Genomic DNA, 23862 nt, shown 5'->3' on the forward strand with positions numbered 1-23862 from the left:
CTCCTCTCTTACTTGTGCACACACACTCTGACCCATTTCCCATGTGCGCATAAGTGTACACGCACACCGGCCCGGTGCGCACAAATGCACACACACCCTGGGCCCCTGTCCTCCGTGTGCGCACGTGGGCACACACCGCATGCTCAGGTTCTCCGTGTGCGCGCATGTGCACACCACCTCCAATGGCTTCTCTTCCCCGCGCGCGCACGCAACTTTGCAGGCCGACGCCAGTCCCTGGGTCTCCATCCCCCGCAGGGCGCGCGCGCACGCGCAGCCCAAGCTCCCCTTTGGAGCCAAGCGCGGGCAGCTCGGCGGGAGGAGGAGGACGGAGCCGAAGGCGCGAAAACGCGCGCAGGCGCGCTGCGGGAGCCGGGTCCGCCCACGTCACCGCGCCGCGCACGTCACGCCGCCCGACGCCCGCTCGGCAGGGTGAGCCCCGCGCCCGGCGCCTTGCAGGGCAGGACCCCGGGCCGGAGTGCGCGCCCGGACCGCCCGCGTGTCCGCGCCCTCGTGTCCGAGCCCGCGTGTCCGTGTCCGCGCCCGCGTGTCCATCCCCGCGTGTCTGCGCGTGACTGCCAGCCAGGTGCGGCGGGCAGGGGGCCGGCGAGGGCCAGGGTCCCGGGTGGGGCGCGGACACGCGGGGCACCCAGCCGTCCCCAGTCCCCCTTACCCGCCGCGTGTGCGCTCCTCTCCTGTATCTGTGCCTCCCGCTCCCGGTCCTGGGTACCGCCGTCGGAGGTTCCCAGGTGACCCGGCCTTGGGGTCGGGGGTCCCGGGTCCCTGGAGGGGCCTGCAGGTGGCCTTTCAGTGGAGCAGCAGCGCCGTGGTCTGCACCGGCGGCGATCGGTGTCGGCCCGAGCGCACGGGGTCCAGGGGTCCGGGGTGCATGGGGGCGGCGCTGATCCCGACTTGGCCTGCCTGACTGCCGGTTCCGGCGCGCGGGAGGCGCTCGCGGCGAGGCGGCCGCGGCCTAGTGACAGGCTGGAGGCCGGACCCCGGAAGCCCACCTGTCAGAGTTACCGGCTGGCTGAGTGGGCGAACAGAGCGAGCCAGCGGGACCCGGACACTCTTTGGGGTGCGCTTTTGCGCAGGGACAGCGGGGCTTCGTCCAGGCGATGGCCAGGGGTCCCCAGCTGCGCCCTGGGTGCGCGGGCGCAGGCTGGGTGCCAGGCCCGATCGGGTGCCGAGCCTTTGTGTGGGCGTCGGGGAGGATGGCGGTATGCACTGAGCGATCTGGGCATCCTGGTGGTGGATGCATTTCCATTCTTTGACATGACTTTTAAAATTCCTGGTGTGGGGTTTTATTTGCCAGCTGCGCTTTGAGGATGGAGTGTGGGTTTAGAAAGAAAAGTGCCTGCTACCTGGAGGGGCAGTCAGGATGGTGATGATACTGGGGGAAATGTTGATGTTTCATTAACTTCTTTTTTCATTCTTACTTATTTCTTGTTTTTCCTTCCCTCTTACCAGAAAAAAATCATTTTTCTTCTCTGGAGGGTGAACATTTATAGCATTGATTTCACGGATCTGGTAACATGGCAAAAGATGTAAGTATATTTGCTTGGTTTTACAGACAGATGTTTGCCTATCCTACATTCTTGGTTGTTGCACCACTTTATTTCAGAATGACAACACAAACTATAGCACTGTTTACTACCAGACTTTTAAAGCCAACGACACAGTATAAAGGTGAGAAAGATGAAAGAAATCTAATAGCTTTTAGGGAGACGTGTGTGATTTGCTGATACACCTGGTTCTTGCACACTTGACCACCGGTGGCAGGTGTTGCATGAAGCTTAAATGACAGCAGTGACTTTGTCTTCATCTCCTCAGACTGCGTTAACTTACAAGTAGAATATCTTTGTTGAAGGCCCCCTGAGTGCAGTGAGATGGAGGGCCGGGCCTGGGGGAGGCTGGTCGTGTGCAGAATGATTCCGAGCACCTGTTTGGTGGAGGCTGTTGGAAGTTAACTCAGCTTTGATCAACCAAGTGCTCAGCACTTGTTTTGGCCACTTTTTTCTCAGAAAAATGAAACTTGGTGATTAATGAAATGTCATAAAAAATCCTACTTTAGCTTGCTTTGTATTTGTCATGAAACAATAGAATATAGTGAATGATTTTTCTAACTTGTTCCAAGAAGTAGGCTTTAGTTCTAACATAGTTGATTTTATTGGTTATGTAGTTCTTACTGCACTTTGTAATGTCAGGGAAAGTCTCTGAAACCCCAGTTCCATCCATTAGTGTTTCTCAGAATGCACTACTGTTCTTTACACGTTAATGAGAAGAGGCTGTGTATTTACTAACTTACCATACACAGTTGAGGTCCTGCCCAGATAAACAGCATCTACGTGAAACAACTGGAGGGAGTAAAAATGTGCCCATGTCTAGGGAACCAAATAATAGGCATTATGCATTTTAATCATAGGCATTTTCATCATTTCAAAGGTTTCAATAGTCTCTGAGAAGTTGGACCCAGAGCGTCCCACACTCTCACCGACCGTCGGGCACACACTCACGTTTGGCTCCTGTCCTCCAGTGCTGGGCTTGGTTGGGTGGAGAGTGTGTATGAACACACGGTTGCATCCTGTGTGGTGCGTTTTAAGTTCAAGTCGTAATCTGTATATCACGTTAGGTTGATTTTTATCATCTCTAATTGCATTTGTCAGTGAATTCCCCCAAGAGGCAAGATAGGATAGTATGTGCTTGGTAACAGATTAATTAGGTATCTTTAAGAGGCTACTGCTGGACCCCAGCGCCTCTGTTAGAGTGCAGTCGTGTGTTTCAGGACCCAGTTTATTTGCTCTTTTTATTAACTGATTAGAGGAGATGGGGACACTCCTTGTTGGAGAGGCTCTCTCTGATTCCTGGTTGGCCTCTGGGGGATGGAAAGAGACAGGCACGGTCCCTGCTGTCTGGTTGCGAGGAGATGGACACAGAAACAACTTTCTCTGATGTTCCCTTTTGGAGAAGCCCCCCTGTGAAGCGCAGGGCAGCTGAGGGCCACCTGGTGGCTGGGTGGTGGGGTGGTTCCCTGGGAGCCAGTGTTGGTTCGTGGGCGCTGTGGGGGTTGGGAGTTCAGGCTGAGAAACCGCGTGAGGGGAAACAGAGGCGAAGTGGCCTTCCCTGTCCTGAGAGCTGGCTGGTGTCGGGAGTGGCTGGAGCCAGGATTCCCTGGGGCTGGTGGGCCAGGCTGGAAATGGAGATTGTGGCCAAGGTAGGGCATTCACTTTACTTGGCCTTTTCTCTAGTTACCTTATTTTTTTAAGTAGGGGAATGGCACTTGAGTTCAGAAAGATGACCTTGGCAGCCAGTGCTGGAGGGGAAAGTAGGAGTCGTTAATGTAAGTAGCGGTGCTTCAGGTTTTCTTAGGTGTGAGATCAAAGCTCATGAGCACAGGTGGGAGCCGAGCCACCCGGGTCGAAGGGGATGGGCCGGGATCCCAACTTTGCAGCACTTTGGAGGCTTTGTGGGAGGCTGTTGGAGCCCAGGGACACTGGAGGGGGCTGGAGCAAGGTCTTGGGAGTCACAGTGGAAGACAAACTTAGGGGACCAATGAGGTATCAGTCTGGCAGGTTTTGGTGAGGAGGATGAGGGGAGTGGTGTGGCAGCTTCTTACCTCTAGTGAAGGTCCAGAGTGACCAGCAGGTTTCAAGGGTGTAGCCAGGGAAATGACTGGACGGGGGCAAAACCATTGGCTAGGGGTGAAGGGGCGGCAGGTACGGGTGGGTTTTAAAGGGCAGGAGCCACTGTTGAGGGAGAGGGGAGGTGGGCTGGGCTGGACGTCCTGGGTGGGGCAGCAGGTCAGGGGGCAGCAATGATTCTCCTCCTGGCAGGTGGACTGGACTGCACTAGGGCAGCTGGGCACAGACCCCTGCCGCAGGCTAACCCGCTGCAGTGTCTTTGGTCTAAGGGGCTGATATCATCCGTCTTCTGGAAAGACGTGGGGCTTTTCACCTGTCCTGCTGTGGAAGCATCTCAGACTGGAATTCTGCACGAGCCAGGCCCGCTGGTTCCTGTGTGCCTTTCATCCGCCTCAGTTCTTGGGGTGTGGGTTGCAGGCGAGAATGCCTGAAGTAATAATAACCCAACTCCCATGTTCACGCAACCCTGGTTGCTCTTTGTGGGGTGCCTGTGCCCAGCAGTGAGCTTCTCGTGACACTTGCAGTTCCCAGGGTACAGCCCACGAGGAGCGGGCTTCGAGGAAGCAGTGCCCTTGTCACCACAATCAGAGGGCGAGGAAGGGAGCCGCGGCGGTGTGTGGGGACGGGGAGGAGCGCAGGACTGGGGCTCCTGTGCGCGTGCTCCAGCACCACCTGTGACCTCCCGGCTTCTCCTTCTAGAACACAAATTAAATGTCTCTGTATTTTTTTTAAAAGATACCTAGACAAATCACTAATGCCTTCATTTAGAAAAGCCCCACATTTTCTAGCAATATATGAAAGTAAGCCTGATTCCTTGGTGATTAGTAGTTAACATTTCATTTCAAAAGCATGTCTCTTCAGCTGGAGTTGTGCTAGAATGTGTGTACAAAATGGCAGGAGTGAGTGGGCTGCCTGAGGCATCCTCAGGGTGACTCCCTGTCTGTCCTCCTGCTTGTCTGGTTTCTCTCTGTCAGATGGAGAAGGGAGACAGCACCTGGGCAGGTGTGGAGAGAAGGTGGCACCTGGGCTGCTCCCGGACTCAGATGCCCACTGCCGCCTGTCCTCGGGAAGCCGGCTGGCTGGGCCTAGGCGGCAAAGATGGGAGTGAGCCGTAGGCCATCGGAGCCTTCGCTTTTGCCTTCAACATTGATTTATTTTAATTAAGTCGGTGTATGCTTGAGGCGAAGAGCACAAATGGTAAAACTTCAAATTCACTGTTTGTACCTGGCGTGGAGGAGGTGGAAGCAGAGAAGGCACAGAAGCACAGAGTGGGAGTTATAAAGGCCCCCAGCCTGGTTACTCTCAAAGTGACCACTACCAACAGTTTTGGGGGTTAGTTCCAGAAATTTAATATAAGAGAATTAATGGCTGCTATTGGTATTGGGGGCAAGAATTCCCTTGCCGAGGGGACTGGCCTGCATAGTGACAGTGGTCTTTCCCCCAGGCCCAGGACGCCTGCATGGCCATTCCTCCTTGTATTTGCCCACGCCCTGGTGGGGGTCGGTGCTGCCTGGAAGAGAGCTACCGATTCGGTCATTTAACTTCCCAGGCCCTTCTGTCATTGCCCTCATGGGGTCTGGGGGCCCTCGCATGTGTGCGGCTGTGTGTGGATTCACTGGCCGAGTATAGGCTGTCCCCATGCAGGTGGTCTTACACCTGAAGCTCAGGGGCTACCCTTAGATGTGCTTCTTGGAATGTTTTCCTACAGGTCTTGTAGAGAGACTGTAGGGAGGTCAAAGGGCACTGCCCACATCGCTGTTCCTGCAGCTGTGGGTCTGCCCCCTCCGTCAGGCGGTCTTGGCACCCTCCTCGGTGAAGTCGTTTTTTGTTTACTGACTGATAAAACTAGGTATCTGTAAATTGTATTTTGTGCCAACCACACATCCCGTGGACACAGGTCATGTTTGGGAAGGTTTGCCTTGTTGAGAATGCAATCACATTTTAGCACTGAGGAGGGCTTCTAAGGGAAAAGTAAACTTTAAGGGAAATATAAACATTATAATCATTAGATCTTATTAAAGGCCATAATTGTGTGAAGTAGAAAGTGGAAGGCATCTGACATGACAGTGTTCACATGTACACACCCGTGTGTTTGCATGTGCACGTACCCGTGTGCTTGCCTGGCTGCCCCCTTTCCCACCACCTTTTCTTAATCTGTAGCTCTCTATGAACAGTTTGGTGCTGTTAGCGTTTGGAAAACTACGGGTATAGGATACAGGACCTGCATGGCAGCCGTAGTTCTTTCAGAACTGGAGCTGGAATGGAGTGGTGGGTGGGGGAGTGTGGCCCCAAGAGGTTCAGGTACTTTCTCAGCGTCACAGGCAAAGCCTGTGTGTCTCCAGCTCCCAGCCTCAGAAGTTCCTCATGGCCCAGGGAAGCAGATGGGGGAGCACAGCGTTGCCTCCATCCCCGCTGGGAAGGTCGTGTTCTTGTCCTTGTCCAGCACTGTGGAGGTTTGTAAAGAACAGGGAGCTAGATAGTTGATTTCTAAAATTACAGGGGTGCTCTTTCCAGAGGTGTGGAATGGCAGGTTCAGACTGTGGTGGGTATTCCTGGGCCCCGCCCCTCCAGACTTCAGGTGTGAGAGCAGAGGGACAGCCTGGTGCGGCCAGTGAGCCCTGACCCAGACCTGGGGCCACCCACCCTGTGCACTTGGCCCGAAGGTGTCCTGGGGGAGGAAGATAACCTCAAATCCCAATGTGATCTTGGGGTGGGGATAGTGCTGGGACAGCTCCTGGCAGAGAGGGTAGCTGTGCAAGCTTTTATTTGGAGCTCCTGGGCCTCAGTTTTGAAAGCTGCCCTGTGAGTCCACTTGTGTTCTGGAAAAATTCCTACAATGTATTCTTGAGAGCTGGAGACCAAAGAAAAATGCATCCCATCTAAGCTTTTGAGGGATGCTGTAATGAGGCCTGGTTTAATACCAATAGGAGACTAATGAGCTTATCTAAAAATACTCGTCCTGAGTATCGTTTTACAGACCTAGACCTCAATGATGAAATTCAGGGCTGAAGAAACAACCCTGGTATGGCAATAACCTGCTGTTTCCTCCAGTCTTTGATGAAGCGAGTTCTGGGAACACACACGGATTTGTACATTAAGTGCAGCCTTTTCTTTTGCCTGCCCTCACAGAGAAACTTCACATTGGAGATTAAGAGGGTAGTAAATGTAGCCCATATCACTTAGGTTTAAATAAAGGAGAAATAGATGATGGTGTGCTTGTTTAGGTACCAGGCTTTTCATGTTTCAGAATTAATTTTTTTTCTACGTGGAATGAAAATGGAGAACTCTGGGATGGCATTGAAAAGCAGAAAAAGCTTTTTTTAAAAAAAATAAATTTACTTATTATTTATTTAGTTCTGGAGAGGGAGAGAAACATGAAAGTGCGGTTGCCTTTCATGCGCCCCCTACCGGGGATCTGGCCTGCAACCCAGGCATGTGTCCTGACTGGGAATCAAACCAGCAACCCTTTGGTTTGCAGGCTGGTACTCAACTGCTGAGACACACCAGCTGGGGCATAAAGTTACAGCTTAATTAAGTGTTGCCCTGAAACATCTTGATTGAAAAGAAGTATTATATAAACACTTGGTATAAAAATCAAAAGAAAAAGGATCTTTCCCCCTCATATTATCAGTGCTTCAGCTGTGTGCTTTTGGTGTGTAAAATCGTGACCCTCTGAGTTGGCTGCGAATAGGAAAATTGGCCTGTGCTGTTGATGCTCAGCCTGACCTGCAGTGTGACTTCTAGATGACATTTTCCTCACATAATCAACTGTTCAAAGAGCTCTTCTTTCTTCGTATTTAATAAATAATATTATTTTTCAATGTAGGGCAACTAGAAAATTCTCATTTGTAATTGATACCTGGTGTCTCATGCCTGCCCATTTCATACTGTTCTAGAAGGAACTGGATTTCCAGGGAGAGCGAGCAAGGATGGGTCGGAAATGGCAGGCGGCCACATTACACGTCCTGCACGTATCACGGCCCTGTGGTCCTCACTGAGGGCACGAGACCTCTGGGGTGCATGTTATCTGGGATGTGGGGTGTCAGTGTTGGCTGAACTAGAGTGGGACTCATCCCCAGGCACCTTCTAATTCAGATGATTATCATTATCAGGTTATCGGCCGTAAGTAATACGGATGCTGCGTCTGCACGTCAGCAGGCCTGGAAGGAGCTGGCTGTCAGCATGTTTGCTGCCTGGCCACCACTCCTGCAGCCCCGACACTGCATGAGGACTTGCATTTTTAGGCTGACTGTGGCTTTTCGGTTGTTGCACAGCTCATGGGTGCTGTTCAGATCTACTGCAGCCGATTTGGAGGCTCCAGAGAGAGGGGTTGTGTTTACCTCTTCCTCTCCGAGTCTGGTGTTTAAACTTAGGACCCTGTTCACCAAAGTCCTGTTTTAACGTGACCCAGTTTGAAAGGGAAGGCTCGTTTGGTGGAATGAAACCACTGTGCATCCTCAGGGTGCTGAAATTCAACCCCTCCTAACACACGTGCTTGAACTGTGCACTTGGGTGTCGCCTTTTATAATGTCCCATCACTGAGGGCCTGAGGAAAGGACACAGAGCGAACATCTCTGCTAGGAAGTGACCGAGAAGGCAATTGGGCCTGTCAGTCAGAAAACCAGACAGTTCCAGAGCCTGACTTTTCCACAGCTTCCCCCAACCCCCACTGCCACTCCCGCCCCCCAGCTCAGCTCTGCCCTGCCCAGGTAACGTGGGGCAGGCGTGCCGCCCTCCTTCGTGGCTCCTCCCTCAGGCAGGGGCATTCGTCGTTCCCAGGTGGTTCTGTGGGACCACAGTCTGTCCTCACCAGAGACCGTGGGTCTTGTCTTGAATGAATGACAGTCCTATCAACCAACCAGCTTTTCTGTCACAATCCTTGCAGTATCCCTGTAGCAGGATTTTCACGAGTGAAAAGTCTGAAGCACTGAAAAAGTTCAAGTAATACTTCTTCTGTTTATAAAAGTAATGTTGATTGTGTAAGAGTCAGAGAGTTCCAGGAAAGTGAAAAAAAGAAAAAAATATCATCAGCCAGTATCTGAGATGACTTGTTGGGATTTTGCAGTATATTCCTGTTGGGTTTTTATTTAGTTGTATATAATAAAGGTATGTTTTACAAAGATGTAAATGTACTGTATGTTCTATTTTTAATCTTCTTTTTCTCTTTAATACAGTGTCAGTATTTCCATAATCAGCCATTTTATTAACCACATTTTTTTAGCAGCTGTATGTTTATTTGACATCTTGGGAAATTGTAGATGGTCAGTTATTGGAAAAGTGAGTTAAAATAGAAAATAATAAAGGTGATGCATACCTTAACACATCATTTTAAATTCAAACAAGTGTATTTCCAGTCCCCAATCCTGTGGCAGTAGTGCGAAAGCCCTTTCTTGGTGAATGGGTCCACTTACTGAGTCTCTTGCATAAATCGCACTCATAATATCCAGCTTTGATTTCTGTAGAATGGATGGAGAACATAAAAGACATTTAAAGACAACGATGCAACCTTCTACATTGTTTGCAGTTTTTTCCAGGCTTTTAATTACAAAGATAACTGGCATAAATGAACCTTTAGAGACGAACACAGCCATGTGTTGGATGGTATGCTGCCGAACTTTCTGGAGCACAGGTGTGCAGGTTATCTGAGAGAGTCCTGAGAGCCGTCAGCATCTTCAAGAGAGCGGAAAAGAATGTCAGTTAATTTGACAACCCCTCTTCCACACTGGTTGTGCCTTAAGGCCCCAGGCCCCAGGCCCCAGCACTGGGGATGCCAGTGGTTTTCAGTTAAATCTTCTCCAGTTTGCACAGATCCATGATGATGTCATAGGATAAATTCTTGAAAGTGTAATTCTGTGTGGATGTGTGTGAACATGTCTGGATGTGCATGAGCGTGCCAGGATATCTGTGGGTGTGTGAGCACAAGTGTGATGCAGCACATGTGTGCACTGTATTTTTGAGAGAGTTAGACCGCTTTCCGAGATGATTGTGCTAGTTTTTCCTTATCTCCATCGGATGGTACATTCCCTTTTCACCATTGAGCTCCCTTTTCAACACTGCGCTTGAAGATAACCATTTAAAAACCCACAAACTTGCTCCATTCAATAGGTGATATTTTAAATGGTATTTTGTTTTAGTTTGCTTTTTTTAAAAAAAAGAGGCAGGGAAGGGAGACAGAAAGAGGAGAGAAACATTGATGTGAGAGAGAATCATGGATTGGTTGCCTCTCCCATGTGCCTTGACCAGGGATCTAACTCGCAGCCTAGTCATGTGCCCTGGCTGGGTATCGAACTGTGACCTTCTGGTTTCCAGTACGGTGCCCAACCCACTGAGCCACACCGGCCACGGCTAGTTTGCATTTTGGGTTTAGAAGTTGAATGCTTTCCTTTCCTTTTAAAACACTGAATGGTTGAAGATTCCCCTGTGATGTTGATTTGCATCCACTCTTTATAAATGAAGGATGTTAAACCTTCGTTCATCATTTCACAGCAAAGTGTTAACATTAGTTTGCTTTTGTCATACAGCAAGAGTTGTAACTGTAGAGCCGCTTCAATGTAAACCCACAGAGAACACCTTGGATTTTAACGCCGACCACAGGTAGTCTTTAAATACAGTAGTTTAAATGTTTGTCCTTCACCTGAACAATTAGTGTATTTTTAGTTGTTCACCTTTATTCGGTGTGATCATGAAGACTTTCTGAGGCCCGTGTTCACTGCAGTCGCCTGTGTCCTTGTAGCTCCTCAGCCCAACGGCTGCAGCGCGGCGTCAGCGCGGCCCGGCCGGTCTCTTCAGCTGTTGCACAATGTCTCACTTCCTCGTGTGAAAGGATTAACGACTTGCAGTGCCTTGGATGGGTCTTATTTTTCTGTCGTTTGATTTGCTTTTCAGAAGCATCAGGGTTTGAGTGAAAATGGTTTATGCCACCTCCATTGCTAGAACCTAAATCTTGTTTTGCAGGGAAGAGGGGTGAAGAGGCAGCTGTTCATGTGAGAGTTCAACTTCTGACTTTGTCTCGTGGCTGGGCTTGGGAATCAGTTATAAAGCCACACTTATCTTTCATCTGGCATGCTTCTAGATTAATCCACATAAAAAAGTTATTTATTCTTGGAGGACATTAGTTATTTTGAAAATCCATCTTTTTTGAAATTTAGGTACCTTGTTTGAAATGATGTGCAGCATAAAAGACCCCTGACTTAATGCCATCCAAGTAAGCAGCACCCGAGCTGAGAACGCTGTGGAGAACCTGCTTCATCCTCCTGGTGCGCCCCTCCCCCAGCCCGCACATGCATCTCCGGCAGGAGGGAAGTCAGAAAATTAAACAATCACATGGGGTTTTGTAACTCCGGAGAGCTTTGAAATCCTATCTGTAGACTTAGGTGTTGCAGAGCACTTCCAGGCCGGAAGTGGAGACTAGCAGAGATGCCTTTCTCCCATGGATGTAACCCCTTCTTTTCTCAACAAACTGTAAAGTGGCTTCTATGGGAGCTGTACAACCAAACCTTCCTTTGGGCTAGAAAGGCTAAGGAGTCAGTCAGTGTGGAGGCGGGTTTCTTTGGCAACTGCAGGCCCCGCCCTCTCATGCAGTGATGGGGGCTTCACCTGTCCCATCTCATAGGCCTTTGTTGGAGTGCAGTATTGGCAGGTGTTGACCATGGTCCTAGAAACCCTGCCTAATCTTATTTTATTTACTTATTTTTAGAGAGAGGGGAAAGGAAGGAGAAAGAGAGGGAGAGAAACAAGAGAAACGTCAGTCCATTGCTTCTCACATGCACCCTAGCCAAGAACCTGGCCTGCAACCCAGGCTTGTGCCCTGACTGGGAATCGAACCAGTAACCTTTTGGTCCCCAGGCTAGCGTGCAGTCCACTGAGCCACACGGGCCAGGGCTAGCCTGTATTTTTGAGTGCTCCTTCCCCTGGGAAGGGAAAGGGCCAATGGTGGCAGGATGTGATGATCTTGTTACAGCTCTTGTTACAGCTGTTTGTCGCCTGCCGCGGGCCCACCTACACTCTGTGCAGCCCGCAGACAGACCCAGGCCCCGTGGGCTTTGGGAGTCTTCCCTGAGGGCTTGGGGGAGCCGTGATCCTTGTTTAACCTCGAGGCCTTGGCTGACTTGGTTTTTGTTTAGAAGGGAGTTAGATTCTTTGTAAAAGGGGAAAAATTATACTGCAATAACTTTTCCAGTAGAGAAGTCAGCTTAGTGTATTGTTATTTTCAAAATTAATAAAATAAGTGTACTGGACAAGCAGAAAAGGTCTCTGCCTCCGGTCGTGTTACTCGGGGGAACCACAGGCCCGGACCCCTCCCCACTCCGTGGAGTGGTGGAGCGTGCCCGAGTGCGTGCGGTGCCCCAGCGCCATGGATGTCCGGCGACTCTGCTGCAGGACAAAGGTGGTCATTCCCAGTGGACCTCTACTGCCTGGTTCTGCGTCCCAGCGCTGCCACTTCCTGGTGGTGCGACCGCAGGCAGGATCTTCGCCAGGGCTTGGCGACTCATCTATAAAGTGAGATAACGAGCGTACTTGTCTCTCAGGGAAGCAAAGATTAAAGGACCAAAGGCATCACGTGCTCGGCCAGGCCCTGGCAACTCTTGGACGAGCTCTAAAGGGTGGAAACAAAAGGCTCTAAAGAAATGTGGACAGTTCGTCACAGGCCGGGCCTCTGAAGTACATTTCTTGGCCATGAGCAGTTGGTCCGATCAGCGCTCTGGGGATAGACCCCACTCCTAATACGATCAAAGGGGCTGGCTCCTTGCTAGGGCCTGAACTGAGGAGTGAAGTGGGCAGGCCTCCAGAGACGGGGTTCGGGGAGGCACAGGCCGTGAAGGGGATGCTGCTTCACCTCTGAGTACTCGGGACCCCGTGGCCTGTATGGACCCTGTGTGGACTTCTGCTGCCGTCTGTCTGCAGACAGGCCTCTGCCCATCCCATCTCCAGCTCACCCAGCAGGGAGGTGGAGAAACCCCATGGGTGATGTGCAGCCAGGGCTTGCCCTGGGGTGGGGCCTGCTGGGATGGGCTCCCGTGGACAACACCTCTGACACCCCGGGCTCCCCCTTCAGGGGCCGTGGCACGACGGTCAGGAGGGTGGACGTGGGACAATTAAACACAGCATGGGCATGGTTTAGAGAGAAACACTTGGTGCAGTCATCTCATTGGTTCTGCCTTTGTCGTAAAGAACAAGAAATAATGTTCCACTGAGGAGCGATTTCCATATAAATCAGATCCTGGCCTGCCTACGTGCCCCCTTACGGTCCTGGGGAACAGTCTGCCGTGCGCAGGTGAGAGGGTGCGGCACGTGCTGTTCTGAGCTAGCCCAGTGCAGATCTGCCACGGAAACGCCAGAAAGTGAGACATATGCAAATGGTTAAAAGTGGTTTTGGAACCATGCTGTGTTTTTCTCCCAGGCAGTTTTACATTTGTGCCTGTTCTGGAATAAACTGAGTGTTTTTCTGGCAGAAAAGGGAGAGTTAAGATGATGGCCAGAGGACAAACCATGGATTGGAGGAGCAGATGCCGTGGCTCAGTCTGCTTCTTTCTAGGAAGGCTCGCAGTTGGGGAGCGAGTGATACTGAGCCCAGCGAGACAGGGAACCTCCCGTTTTGGCGTGAGCAGGCGGCAGTGCCTACACTGCGAGTTTCCTTTCGGAGTGGGCAGAGGAGAGTAGTGTAAGTGATGCAGCGTTCGGCTGACCTTCAGGTCCAGCTGAGCCGGCAGGAGTTGGGTGGAAATGCTAATTGATACTTCACTCCGCAGCAGAGGTGGGCTCTGATGGCAGACGTACGAGGCCAAAGGGGGTGCTACTGCAGAGGAAACAAAGAGTCCTAGGTTTTCAGAGCCAGAGGAGATGAGACCTCCCAATCCAGCCGAGGAAAAAAAGGGATGCTAGCCTGGGATGTTCATTAGAGTCCCCGCTGTGCTTGTCACGGAGAAGAACAGCTGTAACTTGTGTGTTAATTGCCATGTCTTAGCCCCTGGCAGAGAGCTCAGGCTCACCTGAACTTCCGAAATCCTGGCGTCTCATCCCCCTGTTGGCACCAAAAGCAAATCCCTGTCTTCCCCTCCCCTCACAGCCTGCCACACCCGTTCCCCTTCCTTTCCTGAGTCTGCGGGAGTTTGTAAATTTAACTGCTCCCTCTCCTGCTTCCCCTCACTGATGGGCTTGAGAGTTTCTCCTGAGGACGTGGATTTCTTGTGGGGCAAGGACTGGCATTTGTTGTTTCTTCTCCCCACTGTTGCTTTTCTGCTCCCCGGCGGATTCCGCCTTGCCCGTGCGTCCGCTCTCTGTGGTCCTTCCTGGTCTGCTCTCTGTGGTCTCGGCCCTCTCTGGTCCCTCGGCTCTTGCCATCACCCGGGTTTCTTTTTGGCCGTCAAGCCCTTCTGCTCCCCTCTGCCCCTCTGCCCCTCTGCCCCTGGGCCCTGTCCCACCGGCTTTCCGTGGGTGCCCGAGGGGTCCTGAGCTCCGATGGATGGCTTTCAGCCTCCACCCTCATCTCCCCCACATCATCCTTAGAGCTTGTTGTCCTTGTGACTGTGTCCTCTGTTAGAAAGTGACAATAGTCTTACAGTTTATTTAATCACAAAAATACATACATCCTCCCTGAACGTTGGCGATAGGGTCTGCAGCTTGACGTGAAATGGCATGTAAGGAAGCCGTTTTTGCCGGAGGCCGATGGACACACACGGGAGTTGAGCTCCTGTGGCGTGGCTCCGGTGTTACAACAGAGCACCATGGGCGAGGGATCATCGTTCCAGGGCCCGCTGCCTAGAGCTTACTTAACAGTTCACATGGTGTCAGTCATGGTCCAGGGTGACTGCTGTTGTTTCATTTTGATGATTATTTTAGGGGCCAGTGCCCTAGACGAGTGTGTGTTTGAAGGCACACGTGCACTGTACAGCTTTACGTAAGTGAATGGGTACATCCCGTCCCTGCTGCTTTACTCCACAGTCTGTCCTAGACTTTTTCATGTTGATAAATATGTACGTAGATAATTAAAAAAAAACACTTGTGTGGAACATTTCAAACACACAGGAGTAGAGAGAACGTGACGGCGACCCCCTGCATCCCTGTCACCACCTCAGCTCGCGGCCGTCTTGCTGGTCCACGCGTCTCCCCCAGCCGGGTGGCTGTGAAGCCGACTGCAAGCATGATGCCGCCTCGTCAAACATTCTCATATGTATCATTTGGAGATAAGAATTCTTTACACACACCCAAAACAACAAACAAGAATTCATTAGTATCACCAGACAATAGGTGTTGGAATTTCCCCATTTGTCTCAAGAGTCGGTGAGTTGTGTTTGCATGCAGGTCTAACGTGGTGTTTCATTTCGATGTGCCCGCGCGTATGTGGTCCCACTGATGGCATTCACATTCAGGTTGTTCCGGGTGCTTGCCTTTGTGGTGAGCAGGACTGGGGTAGACCCACGTGTGGCGTGGGCTGTCCTGACGGCACATTCTGGGCCGTGCTGCTGGCTCGGAGGTGCTGATTTTCGGTTCCCTGCGCCTCCTTTCCCTGTCCCAGAGTGCTCTGGTCTCATTACACGGGTTTAAATACAGATATTTGTATTAGTTTATCTTGTATTGTTTTCAGCAGCAGCCTTGACCTAAAGCTCCTGTTTAGTTGTTGTCAGATCCAGCATTCCTAGCTTGTTTTTTCCACTCTGTTCTTTCATCTACTTGAAATGTATATTTCCTGGAATGAACCTTAGCTGTAACTCAGATTTTTTTTTGAAGAGTGCTCCATTGCACTGTTTCGTAATATCACTATGGTGCTCTTTCCGTGGCAGAGACAAGCCCACGGCAGGCGGCAGGTGTGGAAATAGGCTCGCGCGTGAACAGTTTGAGAGAGCGAGCTGCGTGGCCTCTAGCCTCTGGACTGCTCTCCTGTGTCAGTTCCGTAACAGTTGCCCAAAATGTACTGACCTGGAACTACAACACTCTTGCTCCATGATTTCTGTGGATCTGGAGTCTGGCTGCAGCTGGTCCCCCAGCTCAGCACCCAAAGGAGTTGTACCCTGAGGTCCTGGAGAGAGGAACTGCATCCGAGCCAGGATTCCGTCACCTGAAGGTTGCCGGCTGGAGGTCACCCACCGTTCCTAGGCACATGGGCCCTCTGGGGCCCCATTCATGTTATCAGAGCGAGTGAGCCAGGGAGAGGGAGGGACAGAGAGAGAGAGTGACAGGGAGAGAGGGAAGCCAGCAAGACAGAAGCCTCGGTCTCTTGAGACCTAACCGGACCTTTGCAGCTTCATTCAGTCACCTGATGGCCCTCACACCTAACACGCTTACTGTGAGACCTCTGAAGAAGCCGGCCTCTCCTCCGGGACGAGGGGCGTCTTCCGTCGGGGCTTCGGGTCCTTGCTGCAGGGGTTTCCTCTCCATGCAAACGTCCTGCTCTTACAGGTCTTGCTTAGTGTCTAGTGGAATGACAGGGGCGATGGGAAATGAATGAGTGGCCCGTGTAGGAAAGTGGGAAGTGCACAGGGAGGACTAGAACCAGGCGGTGGCAGGAAGCATAGGGATACACCTGGAGGTGGTGGTGAGGACTGGGGTTGCTGAGAGGGGGCATTTGGCTCTGCTGGGTTATGTCCAGCCCTGCTGGTCTCCCACCAGCAGCTGACCACTGGGTCAGCCCTACCCTTCTCACTGGGACCCTTCCTGTGTAGACAACCAGCGCAGACCACCTTCCTTCACCTCCTCACCCAGGGCTGTGCCCTGCTCTCTGGGATTGAGGCTTTATCGTTTTGGCAGCCTTCTAAAGGGGTGTGGGCCTGTGGACGGCACCTGGTCTCCAGGTCTCTGTCATGTTGAGGAATTCGCACTAAATCCTGCGTTGATGAGAGGCAGTCGTGGTCCAGAGTGTTTTAGAAACAGGAAGGACAGGTTGGGAAGGAGGAGACCAGGGTGGTGATTCAGAGCCTGGGGGAGATGCACTGGGGGCTGGCCAGTCCGGCCTCTCGTAAAGCCTTGTGGTCAAGGCACCCTTCTCAGGGCTGTCACGGATTAAACCGGTTTGCATTTCTAAAGCTTGGAACACGGTAAGCACAAGGAAGCTTTGTTCTAAATTAAGTAAAGTAATCGTATTCCATTTTTTAGTTTTCATTTTTAATTGGTTCAACTTGTTCTAGCAGCATCATATGTTTTGGGAACATGTTTTACTGTCATTGCTACTTTTAAAAATTATTTATTTATTTATTTTTAGAGAGAGGGGAAGGGAGAGAGAAAGAGAGGGAGAGAAACATCAATGTGCGGTTGCCTCTTAGGTACACCCTACTGGGGACCTGGCCTGCAACCCAGGTATGTGCCCTGACTGGGAATCGAACTGGCGACCCTTTGGTTCTCAGGCCAGCACTCAATCTACTGAGCCACACCAGCCAGGGCTGGTTACTGTTACTACTAACAGGATACTTTTAGCTAGTATAAGAATAATCAGCTTTTATTTTCACTAAATATCAGCATAAAAGGCTGAGTAGTTTTTCTAAGGAAGTTAAGGTTAATTACGGGAAATGAGTGCCTTTGCTAATATATTTATTTAGCAGTTTGGCGTTTCCTTACAGGAAACTAGGTTTGCATCTTAAGTATAAAGATTTTGTAGAAAATAAGTCCAGTGCACTCACCTTAAAATTAATTGCAGTTTCAGTAAAATGCCTTTTAAAAAATAAAAAACAACCTGTGTTTTGACACTTGTTACCAAGGAAGTAGCTGCAGGTCACAGCCTCTGGGCGACAAGATGTGGGGGAGAAACCCGCGGTGCAACGCCCCGTAATGCTTTCTTGACTTCAGTGTTTGTGGCTGTGTGACTGAAGTTCTGTGCCGCACGCCCCTTGGAGTGACTTCACGCTGGGGAACCCCAAGGAGGGCTGCCCTGGGGCTTGTTTCAGTGCGCCCTCGCACTGCTAATTGGGTTCTCGGAGGTGTGCTCTGCCGCTTGGCCTTGGACTGCCCTACAGTCTGAAGAGCCGGTGGAGAAGAGATAGGTCAGAGACCTCGTTTGCCGCGAGGCCCCAATGCCCTGGTGCGCTGGGGCTCTGAGAAGGGAGGCTGAGCAGGCCGGAGTGCTATCCAGGTGTGCTGGCCACAGGCTAAGGAGACAGGCAACTCAGAAGCCAGGATGGGTTTGCTGCAGGACATGGGGCACGGGTGGAGGTAGCCTGGTGTGCACCACTCATAAATCTTGTTTACCTTGGCACCAGTGGACACATTTTTGGAGGTGTCACTAAACTACTCACAGAGACCGTTCTGCTGCTGGCTCGGGACCTTCCTGCTTCCTGGCAGCCCCATGCCCCAGGAGCCCTCAGAACTCCTGTAGGCCTGGGCAACCAGGAGGCTTGGTCGCCATGTGTGGCTTTGTAGAGGTTTGCATGTCCTGCTGTAATTCTTGTAGAGGCTGTGAGGGAGGTGGGGCTGGTGCTGCTGCCCCTGCGTGCCCTGCCCTGCAGGTAGGGGGCGATGGAGGCCAGGACTTCAGACTCGCCCAGGCAGGAGACCCAGTGGGAGGGGCCCTGGGAATGAAGCAGGGAAGAGGAGGGGAGTAAGCAGTCCTCTCCAGGTGACAGGCCAGGTGTCAGGACTGAGTGGGGTGTCTTACAGTTGACCACACATGAATCAAATTAATAGCGAGATTTTTTTTTCCCAAAAAAGATGACAGTAATTTCCTATTATACTTAGTTGATTCTTGCCACACTTCACCAGTGTCAGTGAGTGGGGTATTTATTAGATTCTTCAGTTTTCCTTTGGGGCTTATACTTCGTGAAGCAGGTGGTGTTTTAGAAAAGCACCCTTTTGAGAAGGTTGATGCTGTGATTCTGCAGGGTGGGTCGTGGATGAGGATGCTGATAGCCTTCCCAGGGGCACCCGGATTAGTTTGCATTGGTTTAAGACAGACCGGCTATTCTCCTGAATTCCACATTGTCATTAGTGGTTCCAGTGGAGTGTTCTTAAAGGGCCGAGGGGGGGCTTTGCCCAGTGATGCTATTGCTGTGAGGTCGCCCCTGCACCAACCACTGTTGGACAGTGGAGTGGCCCCAGGGGGCGCTGTGCACCTTCGGTTGGGGTGGAGACAAAAAGTGTGTGAGGGGCCGGCCCTCTGTCCCCACACAGCCTGGAGCAGGCAGAGTGTGTGTCGAGTCTGGCTTGGTCTTCAAGCCACAAACGATTCCTGTCACCTTTACGGAGAGCAGAATGAGAAGGAATGCATCGGTGGCTGGGAGGGCAGGGGGAGGCTTGGATTCAGGTTTTACTTGGGAAAATCTGTTGTACTGTATCTCTCTGGGCATTTAAGAGTAGGATGAACCAGTATCAAAACTGGTTTAGCTCTGGCTGATGTGGCTCAGTAGATTGAGAGCCATCCTACAAACCAGAAGGTCACTGGCTCAGTCCCCGGTAAGGGCACATGCCTGGGTTGTGGGCCAGGTCCTCAGTTGGGGGCATGCAAGAAGCAACCAATCTGTATCTCTCACACATTGAACGTTGATGTTTCTCCCCCCCTCTTTCTTCTTCTTTTCCCTCTCTCTAAAAGCAAATAAATAAAATTTAAAAAAAAAAACTGGTTTAGATTAGTTGCATGTGGAAGCTAGGTGGCCTGCCCTGCTCCGGTATCTTCTGCTGTCAGATCATTGCCTGCTCAGCTGTTGAAAACGAACCTGCTGCCCGGCTGAGCAAATGACACGAAGTTCGTATGTGCCTCAGGTTCTCGTTCTGTCTGGAAGGGACTTGTAAAACTCGGGCTATCTAAGATCAGGCAGCCTAGATAAATTATTGTGATTATGACCATTTATCTTTGACAGTTTGCAGTCAGTCATATTACATCAAAAACTTTGAACAAACCTTCAAAAATACATTCAGTGACTACCGTTAATGAAAATAAGTGCTTTTTTTTTTTTCTTTTTTTTTCTGAGTCACCCGAAGATCCTTACTCTGTTCTCAGGCCAAACTACCATTTTGCTTTCAAGACAGTCGAATGAATTTGTTCGTCCATCTGTGGTATGCCTTTGCCAGCCTCAGGCATCCCCATTCACAATATGTGTGCCCATTTAATAAATAAAAACAGTATTTCATGAATATCGCAAGGGCTAAGCTTTAAAGGCTAAAATTTTAAATGATCTATGCTGACCAAATAGTCTGTGGGCTAAGGCCACCCCATGCAGAGGACCTGAGCACTTCCCTGCATGGCTTTCCGTGGTTATCTGCATAGCAGGGACTGTTTTGTCTCTTTAACGTGTTCTTCTACACCGCCCTCTGAGAAGGACGGTGTGCTCTCAACTGTCGCCTTCTCGTTCTACTGGCCGTTGTATTTATTATGGCTGTTGTTCTTTTCCGCAGGCCGGTCTAATTGAAGCCAACGGGGAACTAAAGGTCTTCATAGACCAGAACCTTAGTCCTGGAAAAGGTAAGGGCGTCTAGTTTGGAAATGCACTAAATGTGTTCAGCCTGGTGTATTTATGGGTGTCTCTGATAATGAAAGCCCCTTGTTAACGGTGGAAACCCCACGTGAAGAGCTCTCCTGTCTGGGGGCCTCCTGGATGGGCTGGGGAGAAGTGGCGTTCAAAACTCAGACACACCACCTGTGCATGCACATCAGTGGCTGAGTTTATTTTGACTTACAAGGCTCACACTGTTTGTAAAACTTGAGAGAAACTGTGGACAAGTGTAAAAGAAGAAACACAGGTCCATCTGCAGTGTGCCTGTGTATTGCTCTCGTAGTCCCGCCCACCTCATGGCCAGGGGCTGGGGGCCACGTGCTCTGTGGACGTTTGCCCTGTGGCCAGCCACCCTGAAACAGACGGAAACAACCCTGATCTAAGAGCTCATGGTGCGGTGCATGCCTCAGTGTGAGCGAGAGTCTCCACGTCTGTGTGTGGATCTTTAGTAGTTCTTTGGGGATCAACATTTTTCTGCATCACTAGAGTTCAGGGAGGATCAGTTAAAGCCACTTCTTCCCAGGGGTCCCACAGCTTGTAGTGTCCATCCTAAAAGTGACACGTGATGAACCTGTGGGAATGTGTACATGAGCATGCTGGCTACTTCTTCTGGTACAGTGGTTGAGGTGGAGTTGCTGGATCAAACAGATATGTACCTTTAAAGTGTTGACGTGTGATGCTTGGCTGATGGTAAAGCTGCGTTGATGTGGACCTTTGATATGTCAAGTTGGAGCAAGCCCATTTTGGTGCAGCTTGTTATAATGTTGCTTAGGGAAGACCTGCAGGAAGGCCTGGTTTGTCTCAAGGCGATTTTGCTTGTGGGGATGGATGAAGTCCTTGTGCGTGGTTCCAGCTGTCACGTGCACCTAATCTGCATCAGCCCGGCTGGCGGCCAAGAGACTTTGTACAGTGTTAGGGCTTAGGCTCTGCTTAAGGATTACTTATATCTGTTTTTTCTAATGATTGTTGTATATAAAAGCCAACAGGGACAGCTTTTTACTTTACTTTTTTTTACTTTAGCCTTTACTTTACTTTTACTTTTACTTTTACTTTTAGCTTTTTACTGTAACAGTGAGTCCCTAATAAGGGATCTCCTGATGCCTGCTGTATAACCTTGCGGGAATTTGAAGCTGTTTGGGGCCCTCACTTGGCCTCCCTGCTGTGTCCCAGCCCTTTCACGGCAGTTCATCTGTCACTGTGAGCACTGGGCAGGGGCCCAGCCAGCTCCTTCCCTGTCCATGTCCCTCCCCCAGGAAACCACGCTCCATGCACCTGAGTGAGTCTGGTGTGTCGTGTCATGTCATGAGCTGGTGGGCTCACACTGCGTCCCCTCTGTGGCTTTGGGACTTACCTTCAGATGCCCACCAAGGCCCTCTCTGCTCCGCAGAGTCCTGTGCACACGGCCGCGTGCTGGCTGCCCGTGCCCTTGGCCCACCCCAGTCCGGGCGCGGCTAATCCTTTCCCCGTCTAATTCCAGGCCTCAGGCCCACGCCTGCTCCCTGGTGTTGCTGGTCCTGGCAGGTCATGGTGCGGCCCTGCTTTTCCCTGCAGGCCTTCTTTCCCCTCCGTCCAGGGATGGAGAGCCCAATGAGGGATTCCGTGTTTGCACACTTTTTAAATCTTGATATGTTGTGAATGCTAATTTTTGGCATTCACAGATTGCTTGAGTGAAAAATTCAGTGTAAGTAATTGGACATGTAGAAGTTTCAGAAATTGGAGGCATGACGTTTTCTTTTATTTCTTTTTAATCTTCACCCAAGGATATGCTTGTTGATTCTGAGAGAGAGGGAGAGAGAAACATTGATCATTTGCCTCCTGTAGGCACCCCGGCTAGGGATTGAACCTGCAACATTTTGGTGTTTGGGGCGACACTCCAACCAACCAAGTCCCCTAGCCAAGGCATGACATTTTCTATTCAAGTGATGAAGCAGAAATAGCAATGAAAAAAATCCACAAACTGCTTCCCTGAAAATGATGGAAGTCTTTCATTCTGGTGTTCACTTCGAATTTCTCTCCAAGTAAGCTTACTTATGACCACACACTGGCTATCTCTTTTTCCTCTCCATCTGAGCTTGCGAGCCAAGGAATTGAATTGGAAGGATCAGAAAATAATAGTTTCTTGACTCTACTGAAATATTTTGGTGCTAGCTGCCTGTACCGTGTGAAATACTTTGCATCCCCTTTGGGTGTGGTCTGGCTTCTCAGCAGCCCCTTCATCTCCCTCAGAGGAGTGTCTGCTGCTCATTTTCCAGCCCTCCTCATCCCGCTCGCCTTTGCCATGCTGCTCCCCAGAGCTCTGCCCCCTGGACTGCATGCCCAGACCTCGCTGGTCCTCTTGCCAGGCCTATTCCCATTGCCTTGTGCATGGTGGACTCCAGAGCCGCCCCTTCGTGGCTCCTCAGGCTTCTCCCAACGCTGCAGCAGCTCCGCTGGGACTGCTGTGGCCTCCTCGGCCCTCTGGCCTTCTTTCCTTCTCCTGAGGCCCTGTCCCTCCACCTCAGAGCCGTGTTTTTGTTGTGAGAAGGCACAGGACGACCTCTCCACTACCCACTGAGCTCTCCCCATGCCCACAAGGCGAGTGCCGCCACATTTCTCCCACTCCTGTCAGAGAACCAGCGTGCAGCAAGTGGCGCCCTCTGCCGCTCCGTGCTGGTCTGGCTGCCAGGGGCTAGGACTTGGAGAGAGCAGGGTCTGGCCCCGCCCTTGTGCCCTGACAGACGGGTTTCAGCAGCAGCTCCCTTATGCTTCTGGTTCCTGCGCTTTAGGGTAGTTGTAAGTGGTGCCCTAACTCGAGCTGTCACTTTGGGTTATTTATTAGTATTTTATTAGATTGAGGAGCCCCATGAGCAACACACTGGGGTGTCATTTGATTCAGTGGTCGCTGTGAGCACTTCCAACATCCTTAGGGGCAGTTGGCAAAGGCTTGGGGTCACAGTGAGTAAGGCCCAGGCCCTCCCACACGCTCCCCTGGGAGCCCAGGGGAGCGGTCAGCAGCATGTCCTGGAGAGTCAGTCTCTCTGGAGTGACAAGATCAGCAGCTGGTTCTCACTGTGTAGTAAGTATGGGATGGTCCTGAGAGGAGACCGTGGTCCAGGCCAAGATGGAGGCTAGGGCATCAGTGGTGGGGACTGGCCTCGCATTCTTCCCCGCACCGTGTACCCGTGGGGCTAGTTCACTGTGGCTCCCGGGCCCACCCACCGGGAGTTCAGGAGCAGTAGGCCAGTGCCTGAGTATTGCCACTTCTTGGGAACCTTGCTGCTCTCAGCTGAAAACCTGCAACATCCTGAAATGAGGCCAGACCCAGCATCCAGCTCCCTCCTCATCTACGCCTCCCAGAGTCTGGCTTTGACTCACTTCCTTGCAGCTGGGTCCTGCCGCACGCCTGCTGCAGGTCCCGCCAGTCTTGCACACTGGGGTTCTTGTCCTAACTCCGTTCCCAGTCCCTGCCTCCTAGCACCACCCTCCTCCTGGCCACTTATATCACTCCTTTTCTTCTGCTGTGTTTCCAGACCCCTGTATCAGCCCGAGTTCTGCAGAGAGGCAGAGCTGGTGGAAAGCATGTAACACACATGGAAGAGATTTCTTTCAAGGAGTTGGCCTGCATGATATGGGACTGGCAGGTCTGAAATTTGCAGGGGCTGGAAACAGAGGAGCTGGGGTTGCAGTCTTGAGGCAGAATTTCTTCTCAGGGAAACCTTAGGTTTTGCTCTCAGGGCCTTCAGCTGGTTAGATGGTTTGTACAGAAGATGGTGTTCTATTTCACTTAATGTCTATGGTTGTCAATGCTCATCACATCCACGAAGAGCTTCCAG

At 51.2% G+C, this 23862-nt stretch overlaps 1 protein-coding gene across 3 annotated transcripts in view; it reads left to right on the forward strand.

The window, feature by feature from the left end:
- Nucleotides 1-376: 376 nt before the first annotated feature.
- The window catches only part of TFDP1 (transcription factor Dp-1), a 43879-nt gene continuing 20393 nt past the window's right edge, over nucleotides 377-23862 (forward strand). The window contains exons 1-3 of one of the 3 annotated variants that reach the window (XM_045821368.1): nucleotides 377-429; nucleotides 1468-1544; nucleotides 19953-20019. In XM_045821368.1, coding sequence (XP_045677324.1) covers nucleotides 1533-1544; nucleotides 19953-20019 — 79 coding nt within the window. In that variant the 5' untranslated portion in view covers nucleotides 377-429; nucleotides 1468-1532. Of the gene's footprint in view, nucleotides 584-638; nucleotides 1076-1467; nucleotides 1545-19952; nucleotides 20020-23862 lie in introns of those variants that run through there. The other 2 variants (XM_045821366.1, XM_045821367.1) reach the window with 2 other exon arrangements.

This window comes from Phyllostomus hastatus, unplaced genomic scaffold (genome assembly GCF_019186645.2).
Source record: "Phyllostomus hastatus isolate PE091 unplaced genomic scaffold, TTU_PhHast_1.1 phas_scaffold_46, whole genome shotgun sequence".
Lineage (NCBI taxonomy): Eukaryota > Metazoa > Chordata > Mammalia > Chiroptera > Phyllostomidae > Phyllostomus > Phyllostomus hastatus.